The 17,414-nt window shown below is 37.0% G+C and overlaps 1 protein-coding gene across 8 annotated transcripts in view; it reads right to left on the minus strand.

The window, feature by feature from the left end:
- Window positions 1-17,414, minus strand: part of ABHD18 (abhydrolase domain containing 18) — an 84,142-nt gene that overhangs the window by 41,769 nt on the left and 24,959 nt on the right. For all 8 annotated transcript variants that reach the window (XM_034661637.1, XM_034661635.1, XM_034661636.1 and 5 more), the window contains 4 exons: window positions 16,258-16,285; window positions 9,653-9,791; window positions 7,473-7,562; window positions 6,756-6,857 (listed from right to left, as the gene is read on the minus strand). In XM_034661637.1, coding sequence (XP_034517528.1) covers window positions 6,756-6,857; window positions 7,473-7,562; window positions 9,653-9,791; window positions 16,258-16,285 — 359 coding nt within the window. The remainder of the gene's footprint in view (window positions 1-6,755; window positions 6,858-7,472; window positions 7,563-9,652; window positions 9,792-16,257; window positions 16,286-17,414) is intronic.

Below are 17,414 nucleotides of genomic sequence, written 5' to 3' on the forward strand. Positions count from 1 at the left end.
AACAGGGAACTAATTCATTATCTTGAAAACTGGTAAATTACAGTAAAGAATCAAGCATTTATCCTGCCTTTCCTATATGAACTGAACTACTTGGTAACCAAATAACAGATAAGTGCCTTTTTATACAAAAACATTCAAATGAATAAAAAAAAAATGAAATGATAGAATTAGGATATCAGCATTTTGCAGCCCTCCACTAATAGACATAGGCATTAAACATCAGTGGAAGCTTACACCTCAAAATAGAGACAACCTGACATTACGTGCTTCCTATACTCCTACCAAAGAAATAAAAACTGAATTTAATCAAGACTCTAGACCCAGCTGCCAACTTTCAGACAATACATAGCATGGGTGAACATGCTAAACTGTACCATGAGAAATGCAATAACAAATAGCTCCACTTGGGACTCCTGGGTGGCTCAGTTGGTTAAGTGTCAGCCTTCGGCTCAGGTCATGATCCCAGGGTGCTGAGATCGAGTCCCGCATCAGGCTCCTTGCTCAGGGGGGAGCCTGATTCTCCCTCTGCCTGCCACACTCCCTCTGCTTGAGCGCGCTCTCTCAATCTGACAAATAAATAAAAATCTTTAAAAAAAATAGCTAGAATGTGAGAAACTCTACACATAAATAGCCTAAATTCTTCAGTAGATAAATTATAAGGCAAGGGAAAGGAATAGAAGGGAATTTACAGATTAAAAGATACTTAAAAGCAAATCAAATAAAAGAATTATAGTGTCTAAGGATACACATTTTAACAATACAATTATTTTAAAGACAGAAGGAAGTAATTACTATAAAAATCAGGATAATGATTGATAGTGAGGGAAGAAGGGCTTTTTAATTAGGACACATGGAAGTGGTTTCTGGGTTGGGTGGTCAATTTCTTTTTTTTCAATTTTTAATTTTTTCTTTCTTTTCTTTTTCTTTCTTTCTTCTTTATTTATTTATTTGACACAGAGAGAGAGAGAGAGCACAAGAAGAGGGAGTAGTAGGCAGAGGGAGAGACAGAAGCAGGTTCCCCACAGGGCAGGGAGCCCAATGTAGGACTCAATCCCAGGACCTTGGGATCAACAACCTGAGCTGAAGGCAGATGCTTAATCAACTGAGCCACCCAGGCACTGCTTTTTTAAATTAAAAAAAAAAAAATTAAATTTTTTCCACTCCCCCCCCATGATCCTGTTTTGTTTCTTAAATTGCACATATGAGATTTTGATAATTGTCTTTCTCTGATTATTTCACTTAGCATAATACCCTCCCTTAGCAAAATACCCTCCAGTTCCATCCACATCATTGCAAATGGCAAGATTTCATTTTTTTTGATGGCTGAGTATTCCATTGTGTATATATACCATATCTTCTTTATCCATTCATCTGTTGATGGACATCTGGGCTCTTTCCATAGTTTGGCTATTGTGGACATTGCTACTATAACATTGGGATGCAGGTGCCCCTTCAGATCACTACATTTTTATCTTTGAGGTAAATACCCAGTAGTGCAATTCCTGGATCGTAGGGTAGCTCTATTTTCAACTTTTTGAGGAACCTCCATACTGTTTTCCAGCGTGGCCACACCAGCTTGCATTCCTACCAACAGTGTAAGAGGGTTCCCCTTTCTCCACATCCTTGCCAACATCTGTCATTTCCTGACTTGTTAATTTTAGCCATTCTGACTGGTGTGAGGTGGTATCTCACTGTGGTTTTGATTTGTGTTTCCCTGATGCCAAGTGATGTGGAGCATTTTTTCATGTGTCTGTTCGCCATTTGTATGTCTTCTTTGGAGAAATGTCTGTTCATGTCTTCTGCCCATTTCTTGACTGGATTATTTGTTCTCTGGGTGTTAAGTTTGATAAGTTCTTTATAGATTTTGGATACTAGCCCTTTATCTGATAAGACATTTGCAAATATCTTCTCCCATTCTGTTGGTTGTCTTTTGGTTTTGTCGACTGTTTCCTTTGCTGTGCAAAAGCTTTTTATCTTGACAAGCCCTGATAGTTCATTTTGGCCTTTGTTTACCTTGCCTTTCAAGACATGTCTAGCAAGAAGTTGCTGCGGCTGAGGTCAGAGAGGTTGCTGCCTGTGTTCTCCTCCAGGATTTTGATGGATTCCTGTCTCACATTTAGGTCTCTCATCCATTTTGAGTCTATTTTTGTGTATGGTGTAAGGAAACGGTCCAGTTTCATTCTTCCACATGTGGCTGTCCAATTTTCCCAACACCATTTGTTGAAAAGACTGTCTTTTTCCCATTGGATATTCTTTCCTGCTTTGTCAAAGATTAGTTGACCATAGAGTTGAGGGTCCATTTCTGGGTTTTCTATTTTGTTCCACTGATCTATGTGTTTGTTTTTGTGCCGGTACCATACTGTCTTGATGATTATGGCTTTGTAATAACAGTTTGAAGTCTGCAATGCCACCAGCTTTGTTTTTCTTTTTCAGCATTCCTTTGGCTCTTCGGGGTCTTTTCTGGTTCCACACAAGTTTTAGGATTATTGTTCCAGCTCTGTGAAAAAACTTGATGGTATTTTGATAGGGATCACACTGACTGTATAGATTGCTCTAGGTAGCATAGAACTTTTAACAATATTTCTTCTTCTAATCCACGAGCATGGAACGTTTTTCCATTTCTTTGTCTTCCTCAATTTCTTTCATGAGTGTTCAATAGTTTTCTGAGTACAAATCCTTTGCCTCTTTGGTTAGGCTTATTCCTAGGTATCTTATGGTTTTTGATGCAACTGTAAATGGGATCAACTCCTTAATTTCTTTCTTCTGTCTCGTTAGTGTATAGAAATGCAACTGATTTCTGTGCATTGATTTTATATCCTGCCACTCTGCTGAAATCCTGTATGAGTTCTAGCAATTTTGGGGTGAAGTCTTTTGGGTTTTCCACATAGAGTATCATGTCATCTGTGAAGAGTGAGAGTTTGACTTCTTCTTTGCCGATTCAGATGCCTTTTATTTATTTTTGTTGTCTGATTGCTGACGCTAGGATTTCTAGTACTATGTTGAACAACAGTGGTGAGAGTGAACATCCCTGTCATGTTCCTGACCTTGGGGGAAATGCTTTTTCCCCATTGAGAATGATACTCACTGTGGGCTTTTCATAGATGGCTTTTAGGTTATTGAGGTATGTTCCCTCTATCCCTACATAGCGGAGAGTTTTTATCAAGAAAGGAAGCTGTATTTTTGTCAGATGCTTTTTCTACACTGACAGGATCACATGGTTCTTCTCCTTTCTTTTATCAATGTAGTGTATCACATTGATTGATTTGTGGATGTTGAACCACCCTTGCAGCCCAAGAATAAATCCCACTTGGTAGTGGTGAATAATCCTTTTGATATACTGTTAGATCCTACTGGCTAGTACCTTGGTGAGAATTTTTGTATCCATGTTCATCAGGGATATTGGTATGTAATTCTCCTTTTTGTGGGGTCTTCGTCTGGTTTTGGGATCAAGGTAATGCTGGCCTCATAAAAAGAGTTTGGATGTTTTCCTTCCATTTTGATTTTTGAAATAGCTTCAGAAGAATAGGTATTATTTCTTCTTTCAGTGTCTGGTAGAATTCCCTTGGGAAGCTATCTGGCCCTGGACTCTTGTTTGTTTGGTGGTTTTTTTTTTTTTTTAAAGATTTTATTTATTTATTTGACAGAGATAGAGACAGCCAGCGAGAGAGGGAACACAAGCAGGGGGGAGTGGGAGAGGAAGAAGCAGGCTCATAGCGGAGGAGCCCGATGTGGGGCTCGATCCCACAACACCGGGATCACGCCCTGAGCTGAAGGCAAATGCTTAACTGCTGTGCCACCCAGGCGCCCCTGTTTGGTGGTTTTTTATTATTGCTTCAATTTCCTGGCTGGTTATGGGTTTGTTCAGGTTTTTTATTTCTTCCTGTTTCATTTTTGGTAGTTTATATATCTCTAAAATGCATCCATTTCTTCCAGATTGCCTAATTTTTTGGCATACAGTTGCTCATAATATGTTCATATAATTGTTTGTATTTCTTTGGTGTTGGTTGTGATCTCTCCTCTTTCATTCACGATTTTATTTACTTGGGTCCTTTCTCTTCTTTTTAACGTTTGACCAGGGGTTTATCAATCTTATTCGTTCAAAGAACCAGCTCCTAGTTTCATCAATCTGTTCTACTTTTGGTTTCTATTTCATTGATTTCTGCTCTATTCTTTATTAATTCTCTTTTCCTGCTGGGTTTAGGCTTTATTTGCTGTTCTTTCTCCAGCTCCTTTAGGTATAAGGTTGGGTTTTGTATTTGAGACCTTTCTTGTTTCTTGAGAAAGGCTTGTATTGCTACATACTTCCCTCTTAGGACTGCCTTTTCTTATCTCAAAGGTTTTGAACAGATGTGTTTTCATTTTCATTTGTTTCCATGAATTTTTTAAATTCTTAATTTCCTGGGTGGCCCCTCATTCTTAGTAGGATGCTCTTTAGCCTCGATGTATGAGAGTTCTTTCCAAATTTCCTCTTGTGAGTTCCAGTTTCAAAGCACTGTGGTCCAAAAATATGTAGGGAATGATCCCAATCTTTTGGTACTGGATGAGACCTGATTTGTGACCCAGTATGTGATCTATTCTGGAGAATGTTCTATGTGCACTCAAGAAGAATGTGTATTCTGTTGCTTTAGGATGGAATGTTCTGAATATATCCGTGAAGTCCATCTGGTTCAGTGTGTCATACAAAGCCTTTATTTCCTTGTTGATTTTTTGCTTAGATGATCTGTCCATTGCAGTGAGGGGGGTATTAAAGTCCCCTACTATTATAGTATTATTATCTGTTTCTTTGATTTTGTTATTAATTGGTTTATATAATTGACTGCTCCCATGTTAGGGGCATAAATATTTACAATTGTTAGGTCTTCTTGTTCGATAGACCCTTTAATTATGATATAGTGTCCTCCCTCATCTCTTATTACAGTCTTTGGTTTAAAATCTAATTTGTCTGATATAAGGATTGCCCCCCAGCTTTCTTTTGATGTCCACTAGCATGATAAATCATTTTCTATCCCCTCACTTTAAATCTAGAGGTGTCTTTGGGTCTACAATGAATCCCTTGCAGACGGCATATTGATGGGTCTGGCTTTTTTTAATCCAATCTGATACCCTGTATCTTTTGATTGGGGCATTTAGCCCATTTACATTCTGAGTAACTACTGACAGATACAAATTTAGTGCCATTGTAATACCTGTAAAGTCACTGTTTCTGTATACTGTCTCTGTTCTTTTCTGGTCTATGTTACTTTTGGGCTCTCTCTTCACTTAAAGGATCCCTTTTGATATTTCTTGTAGGGCTGGTTCCGTGATCACAAATTCTTTTAGTTTCTATTTGTCCTGGAAGCTTTTTATCACTCCTATTTTGAATGACATCCTAGCTGAGTAAGTATTCATGGCTGCATATTTTTCTCATTTAGCACCCCAAATACATCATGCCAGTCCTTTCTGGCCTGCCAGGTCTCTGTGGATGGGTTTGCTGCCAATCTAATGTTTCTACACTTGTAGGTTACAGACCTCTTGCCCTGAGCTGCTTTCAGGATTTTCTCTTTGTCTCTGAGATTTGCAAGTTTCACTATTATATGTCAGGGTGTTGACTTACTTTTATTGATTCTGAGGGGGGGTTCTCTGTGCCTCCTGGATTTTGATGCCTGTTTCCTCCAAATTGGGGATGTTCTCTACTGTAATTTGTTCCAATATATCTTCTGCACCCCCTCCTCTCTTTCCTCTTCTTCTGGGATTCCAATTATTCTAATATTGTTTCACTTTACAGTATCACTTAACTCTCAAATTCCCCCCTCGTGATCCAGTAGTTGTTTATCTCTCTTTTTATCAGCTTCTTTATTCTCCATCATTTGGTCTTCTATATCACTAATTCTCCTTTCTGCCTCAATTATCCTAGCAGTTAGAGCCTCCTTTTTTTATTGCATCTCATTAATAGCCTTTTTGATTTGATTAGGTTTTAGTTATTTTAGTTCTCCAGAAAGGGATTCTCTAGTGTTTTCTATGCTTTTTTCAAGCCCAGCTAGTATCTTTATAATCATTATTCTGAACTCTAGTTCCAACATCTTACTTATATCCATACTGATTAGGTCCCTGGCAGTCAGGACTGCCTCTTGTTCTCCTTTTTGAGGTGTTTTTCCATCTTGTCATTCTTGCAGAAAGTGGTTGCTTTTCTATTTGTAGAGTTGCAGCTATCCTTTTCTTAAATCTCCAGTTGAGTTCACAGGTGTTCAAAATGATTTGATAGCTATCTAGCTGAATTCCTGGGACCAGAAGAAACTAAGGTCTCCTACTCCTCTACCATCCTGGACTATCTGGGTGGTCAATTTCTTTTCTTTTCTTTTTTAAAAATATTTATTTATTTTTAAAGATTTTATTTATTTATTTGAGAGAGATAATAAGAGAGAGTGAAAGCACACAAGCGGGAGGAGCAGCAGAGAAACAGGCTCCCCACTGAGCAGGGAGCCCGATGCAGGGCGCAATCCCAGGACCCTGGGATCATGACATGAGCCTAGAGGCAGACACTTCACTGACTAAGCCACCCAGGTGCCCCGGGGTGGTCAATTTCTATTCTATTGGAATAAGCCATACATTTGCATTGCATGATTTTTTTATATCTATATTTTATTTTAAAATGAAGAATCTTAAAAACTAAGAAGTACTACTGCTTTTTAACAAATTTGTGATTCTTTCTAAAAATGTGAACCATTAAACACAATCAACTTTTCCCCCAATGTTAGGCAGAGATTAAAAATACTTACTCCACAGTATTCAAGCATGTGAATAATTTCTTCTTCATAAACTGTCTGTGTATAATACTGCTTTTCCAGCTCCCTCCAATTAATCGACTTACTTAGCACACCCTGAAATAACAAACTACGTTATCATTACATAAAACATTTTGTCCAGTAATTCTATATCAGGCTTGAAACTTCCTATCTCTAGAAAGCTTTGCTTCCAATGTTGGCCCTTGATTAGAGTCTGGGAACTTGACTTTTATTAAGCAGTTCCTAACCCCAATATACAACTTTCTAAATGACAAAGTGGGTCACTGTGCTGAAACTGCTTGTACAATGTAGTTTCTGCTGAAAATGTACTTTCCAACTGCAGTTTTGGTACACGTGAGACAGAGGGAGCCTAAGTGACTGACTCCTGATAACCCTGGGCTGCCAGGCCCAACTGAGCTTCACTCATGGCCATTTTGCACATACTGTCACAACCCTTTGCTAGACGAATTAAACCCATCCTGTGAGACTCCAGTGGAAGGTTGTGCCAGATTTCCTCTGGATTTTGCCCCATGTTCCTTCTCCCTTTGCTGATTCTGTATTGTATCCTTTTGATATAATAAGTCTTAGTCATGAATCAGTCCTGTGATACCTTTTAGAGTATCAGCAAACCTGGAGGTGGTTTTGGGAACCCCCCAAACAATTAACTTTAATTATATATAGCTATCTAAATATTAATTGCAATTAAATTACCGTTGTGAAGACCCCAGATGCTGTGGACCAGGACAGACATGGAATCAATGGCATGGGCTTAGGCCAGTTGGATACTGCTAAGGAAGCCATCTGCAATATGTTTAACAGTCAGTTAGAGAGCTTCTGTTCACATTTCTATTCATTAAAATGAAAAGTATTTAATATTAAGAAATAGTCTGGGTAGTAATTGGTGAGATTAGATATGAACACAAAATCTCTACATACTTGGGCAATCTGGCTGGCTCAGTCAGTAGAACACAGGACTATTGCTCTCGGGGCTGTAAGTTCAAGCCCCACGTTGGGTATAGAGATTACTTAAAAATAAAATCTTTTAAAAAAGTCTCTCAATACTCATGAGAATATCTAGCAAGCTTCTGAAACTCCCCAAATCATAAATTCAATGGCATGTAACTTCCCCCTTAGAAAATAATAAAGTACAAAAAAAAATAATAAAGTATGTTGGAGAATTTTAAGTAATCTCAAGACCCTTTATAGAGAACTACTTTCCACTGGGTAAATATAGAGCAAAGAGGCTGAATGTAGATGCTGGGCAGCAAGCTAATCATATTCATTACCTAAATGACTTGCTCAGGTACAGCAAAATCACAACAATAAAATCTCAGACCTTTGGGGCTGACTGAAAAATGCTAAGAATTTGGTGAACTACAAACAGATTATATAAGTGATATAAAACTATGTAATGTGTGTGTTTAGAAAAGGGAAAAGTTATTTTTGGCTAGAGGAATTAGAGAAGGCTTCATGAAATGGCTGTCTTTTAGGGGAAATGAGAGATGAGATCTTGTCTTCCATATAAAGACGACAATATGATCAAAGGCGAGACGGTGAAAAAGTACAAAGGCAGGTAGGAAAACAGCCAATATAGTTTGGCTGGTCAATAGGGCACATGTGGCCAATGGGATGGGAGAGATAGTTAGGTCTGGAAAGATTGAACAGTATCAGATCAGAGGTCCCTTTTGCTCTGTATATCGGGGGGAATTAATAAAGAGGTCTGAGCAAAGGAGCGGCATTGTCAAAGAAGTGATTCAAAGAAGCTAAAATGATAGCCGTTTATATGCTTGATTAGAGCAAGTAATACCTGAGATAGGAAAACCAGTATAGGAAGTAATTCAGGTGAAAGTTATAAAACCCCAATCTAGGTCAAAACAATAGAAACACTAGTAGGCAGGAAAAGAAATCCTTTTCTACCCCTCAAGTTCACTAATAATTTTTTCAAATTTTAATCAGTTTTTTAACTTAATTTTATAATTCAAATGACTTACAAAAAGCTGTAAGTATATATTTTGTTGTTGTTATTTCTTTTTAAAGGTACTGAGTGGCTAGTGTGTCCAGGTAACAAACTAGAGCATATTACAAGCCCTTACTGAACCTATTGCTTCATGGAAAAAACATATTGCTAAACAAGTAATCACAGTGCAGTAAAATAAGCACTAATGAGAGATGAAGTACAGTCTGGGGTTGGGCTGGGAGTCAGGAAGACCTTCTCATAGGAAGTAAGCTCTGGACAGGAACCAGAACGGCAAACTGCTATTTTGGCTAGGAATGAGAGGGCCCCTGAGGGATGCTAGCACCTGGCATAGCTAGAGCCCAGTGCAATAGCAAGTCTTTGGAGGTTCTGAGTAGGAGAGAACAGAGATGGAAGTTAAGAAAGTCACTCTAGTTGTGGTGTGGAGAAAAACTTAGAGGAAGATTAATGAGAGAAAAGACGAGAGACAGAGATACCAATTAGGAGGTTGTTTTAGTACACTCTAGAAGACAAAGTAAAATAGGTTGGTGACACTGGGGACAGAGGTAAGAGATAAATGAAAAGTGCTTAACAAATTTGCTATCTTCACCACTTTAACAGCAAAATAAGGTATTTATACTTGAGATGTGAAAAGTTAAGTTTTATAAAAATCAACTTTTATTTATTTTTTAAAAATCAACTTTTAATAAAATATTAAATCCAATATCTGAGCTATAACTGTGAAATAAGCAGTACAATCAATGCGTAAATCATACCAAAAAAATTAATATAATTGGAACAAAGTTTGAAACCTGTTTCTGCTTTTGCCAAAACTAAAATTAATTCTATACCGAAAATGAATTTTTAAAATAACTACATTCGCTAGATTTTATTAACATAATCACAATTAAATATCAGTTGAAATTAAAAGGCTTACGTGTCCTCCCATGGATATTCCGGTCATTCCTAGAGGTCCATAGCCCTCTCTCTCTAGCCAGTGCAAGAGAGCTGCAGATTCTAAAACAAGAGCTCCTCCCATCACAAAAAGGTCAGACACATTTTTTAAGCTGGACCTTCTAGTCTCACAAGACAAAAGAGAAAATTATTTATGTATTTACATTTTAACATATGCAAATCTACAACAGGCAACCAGACTTCATGTTTTTCTTTTAAAGGACCAGTTAGCTAAGTAAAACAATGGAATAAACTGATAGAATTAGAGAGCTAACATTATTCTACAATTAATTAAAACTATTTTTAAAAGCTATATAAGCTCTTTATTGAATCTTTATTGAATTTCAATTATTTAACTATTTTGAAGCCTAGGAAATAATATTTATTTGAGAGCACTTACAAAAACTGTTAAGCCAATTCATAGTTGTCCCTCCTATTATTACGATAGAACTTAAAGCATAAAATTTTTAAAAAAGCAATGTAAAAGAATTTAACCTAATACTCATGTATTTCCAAAATCTTAAATGTTGCTTATTTTCACAAAATACACAATTTATGGATATAATCAACTAGAAAATTTTTTGATTTTTAAATTCTAGTATAATTAACACAGTATTATTTTCAGATATGTATGTATACATACATATATACACATATATATGTGTGTGTATACACACACACACACTACTCAGTGCTCACCATGGTAACTGTAGTCACCATCTGTCACTATACAGTGTTATTACAATATTCTTGACTATGTTCCCCATGCTGTACTTTTGATCTCCATGACTTATTTATTTTATAATTAAAAGTTGGGTGGAAAAGTAATTTTTTATAAAATACATGTTTTAATTAACTTACCAATTCAACTAGAATTTCGTGTCTTTAGAAATTCATTTTAAATGTAAGTACATTTCCTTAGAAGTACTTAAATGATATTTTTGTGGGGGGCACCTGGGTGGCTCAGTTTGTTAAGCATCTGCCTTCGGCTCAGGTCAAGATCCCAGGGTCCTGGGACTGAGTCCCACATCAGGCTCCCTGCTCAGCAGGAGCCTGCTTCCCTCTCTCCCTCTGCTTGCTGCTCCCCCTGCTTGTACTCTCTCTGTCTCAATCTCTGTCAAATAAATAAAATCTTAAAAAAAAAAAAAAGCAGTACTTAAATGACCTTTTTAGATTTCAGAACCATTCTTACACAGGCATACTTCATTTTCTTGCACTTTGGAGTTATTGTATTTCTTAGAAATTGAAGGTTTGTGGCAACCCTGTGTTAAGTATTTTGGTGCTATTTTTTCCAACAGCATTTCCTAACTTCTTGTCTCTGTCACATTTTAGTAATTCTTACAATATTTAAAAACTTTTTTGTTATTGTATTTGTTATGGTGATCTGTGATGTTACTGTTGTAATTGTTTTGGGGCACCATGGAACTGCACCCTATATAAGATGGCAAACTAAATGGATAAATGTCATGTATGTTCTTACTGCTCCACTGACTGGCTGTTCTCCACCTCTGTCCCTCTCTCCCACCTTCCTATTCCCTAAGACATAACAACCTTGAACATAGGCAAGTTAATAATCCTACAATGGCTTCCATGTTCAAGTGAAAAGAGAAGTCACAGATCTCTCACTTGCATGTGACTCTTGATCTTGGGGTTTCGAGCCCTATGTTGAGTATTGAGATTACTTAAAAATAAAATCTTAAAAATAAACAAACAAAAAAAATAAATAGAAATCAAAAGCTAGAAATGATTAAACTCAGTGAGGAAGGGATGTCAAAAGCTGAAATAGGCCCAAAGCTAGGCCTCATGCAGCAAACAGTCAAGTTGCAAATGCAAAGGAAAAGTTCTTGAAGGAAATTAAAAGTACTATTCCAGTGAACACACAAAATAGAAAGTAAGTCTTCTTGCCAATGCAGATAAAGTTTTACTGGTCTGGATAGAAAATCAAAACAGCCACAACATCCCCTTAGGCCAAAGCCTATTCCAGAGGAAGGTCCTACCTCTCTTCAATTCTATGAAGGCTGAGGAGGTGAGGAAGCTGCAGAAGAACAGTTTGAAGCTAAAAGAGGTTGGCTCATGAGATTTAAGAAAGGAAGCCATTGGAGCACATGGGTGGCTCAGTGGGTTAAGCGACTGACTTGACTTCAGCTCAGGTCATGATCTCAGGGTCCCCAGATTAAGCCCCGCTTCAGGCTCCACACTCAGCAGGGAGTCCACTTTAGATTCTCTCTCTGCTCCTCTCCCCACTCTTGCATGCTCTAAAGTAAAATAAATCTTAATTAAAAAAAAAAAAAGGAAGGAAGCCATCTCTGTAACATAAAAGTGCAAGGTGAAGCAGTAAGTGTGGATATGGAAACTACAGCCAAGTTATCCAGAAGATCTAGCTAAGATAATTAATAATAAAGACTGCTACATTAAACAACAGATTTTCTTTACTTTTTTAAAAGATTTTGTTTAATTACTTTAATTTAATTTTATTTTATTTTAGGGGAAGAGAGAGCGCATGTGAATGGAGGGTGGGGGAGAGGGAGAGGAGAAGAGAATCCTCAAGCTGAGGCAGGGCTCTATCCCATGACCCTGAGATCATGACCTAAGCCAAAATCAAGAGCCAGACGCTTAATCAACTGAGCCACTCTGGCATCCAACGGATTTTTTTCTTTCTTTCTTTCTTTCTTCCTTCCTTCCTTTTAAAAGATTTTATTTATACATTTGACAGAGGGAGAGAGGGAGAGAGCACAAGCAGGGGGAGCAGCAGAGGGAGAGGGAGAAGCAGGCTCCCTGCTGAGTAGGGAGCCAGATGCGGAGCTTGATCCTAGGACCCTGGGACCACGACCTGAGCCAAAGGCAGAAGCCCCTCAACAACAGATTTCCAATGTAGAAAAGTAGCATTCTGTTGGAAGAAGATGCCATCTAGGACTTTCACAGCTAGAGAGGAGATGTCAATGCCCAGCTTCAAAGCTTCAAAGGGGGGCTGCCTCTCTTGTTAGGGGCTAATGCAGCTGGTGTCTTTAAGCTGAAGCCAGGACTCATTTGCCATTTCAAAAATCCTAGGGCTCTTAAGAATTATGCTAAATCTACTATGCCTTGCTCTATAAATGGAACAACAAAGCTCAGATGACAGTGCATCTGTTGACAACATGGTTATGGAATATTTTAAGCCCACTGTTGAGACCTACTTGCTCAGAAAAAAAGATTCCTTCCAAAATATGACTGCACTGCACTGACAATGCACTTGGTTACCCAAGAGCTTTGATGGGGATGTACAACAAGATTAACGTTTACAGGCCTGCTAACACAATATCCATTCTATAGCCCACGGATCAAGGAATAATTTTGACTTTCAAGTCTTACTATTTAAGAACTACATCTCATAAGGCTATAGCTACCGTAGATAGTGACTCCTCTGATGGATCTGGGCAAAGCCAATTGAAAACCTTCTGGAAAAGAGTCACCATTTTAGATGCCAGTAAGATCACTTGTGATTCATGGGAAGAGGTCAAAATATCAACACTCACAGGAGTTTGTAAGAATCTGATTCCAACCCTCATGGATGACTTTGACTTTCAGTAGAGTAAGTAACTGCAGATGTGGTAGAAATAGCAAAGGAACTAGAATTAAGTAAAGCCTGAATTGCTGCAATCTCATGACAAACCTTTAATGGATGAGGAACTGCTTCTTATGGATGAGCAAAGAAAATGCTTTCTTGAGATGGAATCTAAACGTGGCAAAGATGCTGTGAAAACTGCTGAATGACAACAAAGGATTTAGAGTATTATATAAACTTAGTTGATAAATCAGTGTCGGGGTTTGAGAGGACGGACTCCAATTTTGAAAGTTCTATTGTGGGTAAAATGCTATGAAACAGCATCACATGCTTCAGAGAAATTGTGAAAGGAAGAGTAAATTGATATGGCAACCTTCCTTATTGTTTTAAGACATTACCAGCCACCTAACCTTCAGTAACCACCACCCTGATCTGTCAGCAGCCACCAACACTGAGCCAAGACCCTCTACCAACAAAGATTATGGTTCACTGAAAGCTCTGATAATGGTTAGCATTTTTTAGCAATAAAGCTATTTTATTTTATCTTTTTTTATTTTATTGAAATATAATTGACACAAAATGTTACATTAGTTTCAGGCGTACAACCTAGTGAGTTGACAAGTCCAAATGATTTACTATGCTCACCACAAGTGTAGCTACCATCTGTCACCATATAGCCCTATTACAATACCAATGACTATATTCCCTATGTGGTACCTTTTATTCCTGTGACTTATTCATTCCATAACTGGAAGCAATAAAATGTATTTTTTAAAAGATCCATTTATTTATTTTAGTGAGAGAGAGGTGGGGGGGGCAGTGGGAGATGGCGAGAGACAGACTCCCCACTGAGCAGGAAGCCCTGATACAGGGCTTTCTCCCATGACCCTGAGATCGTGACCCAAGCCGAAATGAACAATCAGATGCTCAACTGACTGAGCCACCCAGGCACCCCAGCAATAAAATATTTTTAAATTAAGGTATAAACATTGTTTCTTTAGACATAATGCTATTGCATACTAATAGAGTAGTGCACTATACTACAGTATAGTGTAAATATAATTTTTATATGCACTGGAAACCAAAAAAATTAATTGAAGTTGCTTTATTGCAATATACCCTTTATTGCAGTGGTCTGGAACTGAACCCACAATATCTCCAAGGGATGCCTGTATAGTGATAAAAAAAAATAATACTATCTTATTACTGAAGTGTCCAAGTTAGAATCTATTTTCAAAATTGAGGTCATATAAAGACATACATGATTGGCTTCCAGATGAAACCTTGTCAAGGTATACAAAAATTCATTTTATCAATGGTTGTTTATTATGTGCATATATAGAGTGACTATGTACAAAGAACTAGGTGTCATAAGAATGCCAAGTTGTGAAAAACAGAATTCTGGCCCCCAAAGAGCTTATTATCCACTGTCCTACCACATCCTCTCAGAGCTCTAAGTCCATAAGGCAGAATTTATGAAACTCTGTCAGTATAGAGCATACACGTGCTTCCTCATAAAAGAGCCCATGTAACCTTATTTGTTTCTTAGCCTCATTCCAATTTTCTATTTATTATCACATAATTCCCCTGATTATTTATTTTGGCCTGGTATGAAAGTTTGAATTCTAAGGTACACCTCAGTTTGCTCTTTTAAAAAAGTTACTGATGTGGGGTTCTGGGACCATGGTTATTTGTAACAGTGGATCCAGTTTCAAAAGGTTTAACACCAAAAATAGGCATAAGATGCCTTTCAAAAAGAGATAAAAGTAATTGTTTATTATTTAAATTGCAAGCCATTTCTTACAATGAATTACTTGAAAAAAATCAAATATTTTATTTCTTGAATATATGACATGTGACAGAATATTTTATAAACAGGATTCTCACATCAATTCTGTGTGGAGAAATTATATAGTATTTCCACTTTATAAATGAGGTAAGTAACAGTAACTTAGACCAAGGTCATACAATTATTAAATGGCAAGTTACAACTGCAACCCATGTCTGTGTGACTCCAAAGTCAAAGTCTTTCCATTAAACCCATGCTGGCCTCTAACTACAACAATAAACTCTTTTGGGTTTTTAAGCACCAATAAACAGGGTAAAAATGATATACCTAGTTCTGAATTCAGAACTTGGTTCCAGGGTAAGAATTTTTTTTTTTTTAAGATTTTATTTATTTGACAGAGAGAGAGACAGCGAGAGAGGGAACACAAGCGTGGGGAGTGGGAGAGGGAGAAGCAGGCTTCCCGCCGAGCAGGGAGCCCTATGCGGGTCATGACCTGAGCCGAAGGCAGACGCTTAGCAACTGAGACACCCAGGTGCCCCAGGACCTTGTCTTTTTGTTGTTATCTTCCCAGTGTCTTAGATCAAACATTTATTCAAATGAGTGAAAACCAAACACCACATATAGATTATGGAAATGCAAAAAAATCGCCTTCAAAGTTCATTATTTTAAAAGACCAAAAAGAGATTATCTTCAGATTATCTATACTATAAATTGTAAGAATAAAGAGTAGTGTTTAATTCTACGAAGTAAATGTACTTTAAGAAGGAAAATGTTTTAATATTTCTTCAGTTACCATTTTACAAATAAAATACATTTTCCATCAGCCTATTAAAATTTTCTTATCGCTTTATCAAACATTTTAAATGAAAAAGCTTAAAATAAAAATTTAAGTCAACATTACCACTACAGTTTTATAACAGAATTTTTTCCCCAAATAACATTTGTGTTTTGTTTTGTATTTTAAAGATTTTATTTATTTATTTATTTATTTATTTGCCAGAGAGAGTATAAGCAGGAGGATCGGCCCGCAGAGGGAGAAGCAGGCTCCCCGCTAAGCGAGAAGCCCAATGCGGGACTCAGTTCCAGGACCCTGGGATCATGACCTAAGCCGAAGGCAGATGCTTAACCGACTGAGCCACCCAGGCATCCCCCAAATAACACTTGTATGTTAAAGTTAGAAATGATTAACCAAAGACTAACAAAAATTTTAATTTAATTTGGTATAAAGACTACAAAAGTGAAGGTGATACATACTTACATTTGGTCCTTGGGTTTCCTGCAGCCATTTAAGAATGTGGGTCAAAGAGAAAGTTTTAAAATAATTAAATACAGTCTGTGTCTCAAAACACATTTACTTAAGCAAAATAGTTGCATTTGAACACAATTTGATACAGAAATAACTATATTCTAGTTATCTCAAATAGGCTGTTGAGGAGTTCTCAGGTTTTTCAACTTGATTATTTTTCTTTTTTCTTTTTAAAAACAGCTTTATTGATATCACATACCATACAATTCACCCACTTTAAGGGTACAGTTTAATATATGTTTAGTATATCCACTGGATTGTGCAATCTTCAACTTAATTTGTAAAATGAAGGGTGTTTTTTTTCATTTTTATATGTTGATTACAGAAAAATCTAGAAAATACAGAAAAGCATATTAGAAGAAAAACTACTTCATCTACAGACAACCATATTAATATTTTGATGTATTTCCAGTATTTCTCCCTCATGCACAGTTTTTTTGAATGGATTTTTTTGTTTTTAGGTTTTTTGCATATCTATGTCATACCATGGAGTTTTATCTCTTATTTTTGCATTATGCTTTTCATATATTACTGTAAGCTTTTTAATAATAACTAACCATTAAAATTTACTGAATGTTATTTACCAGGCACCATTCTAGACAGTAGTAAGTACTTAATACTAGGAATTTCAGAGACTATTCCCATTTACCAATGAAAAAATTGAGGTTAAAATGTTAAGTAACACATCTGAGGTCATGAAGGTACTAAGTGGTAGAGCAAAAAACATAACCAACCGTGTAATATTCTAATATTATGAGCTACAATTTACTCAACTAATTATTAGACATTTAAGCTATTCCTAATGTCTTACTATGATAAATAAAGCTATATAAATATCTTTTCTCTCTTCTATCACTTTCTTAGTTCATTTTTTTTTTTTTAGAGGGGGGCGGGGAAGAGGGAGAGGGAGAGAGAAAATCCTAAGCAGCTCTATGCCTAGCACCTGAGCCCAATGCAGGGCTCAATCTCACAACCCTGAGATCATGACCTGAGCCAAAATCCAGTCGAACTAACTTAACCAATTGAGCCACCTAGGTGCTGCTCTTTTCTTAGTATTTTATCCTTAGAATAAATTTCCAAAAATCAAAATCACTCTGTCAAGAGACATA

This window comes from Ailuropoda melanoleuca, chromosome 5 (assembly GCF_002007445.2).
Source record: "Ailuropoda melanoleuca isolate Jingjing chromosome 5, ASM200744v2, whole genome shotgun sequence".
NCBI lineage: Eukaryota > Metazoa > Chordata > Mammalia > Carnivora > Ursidae > Ailuropoda > Ailuropoda melanoleuca.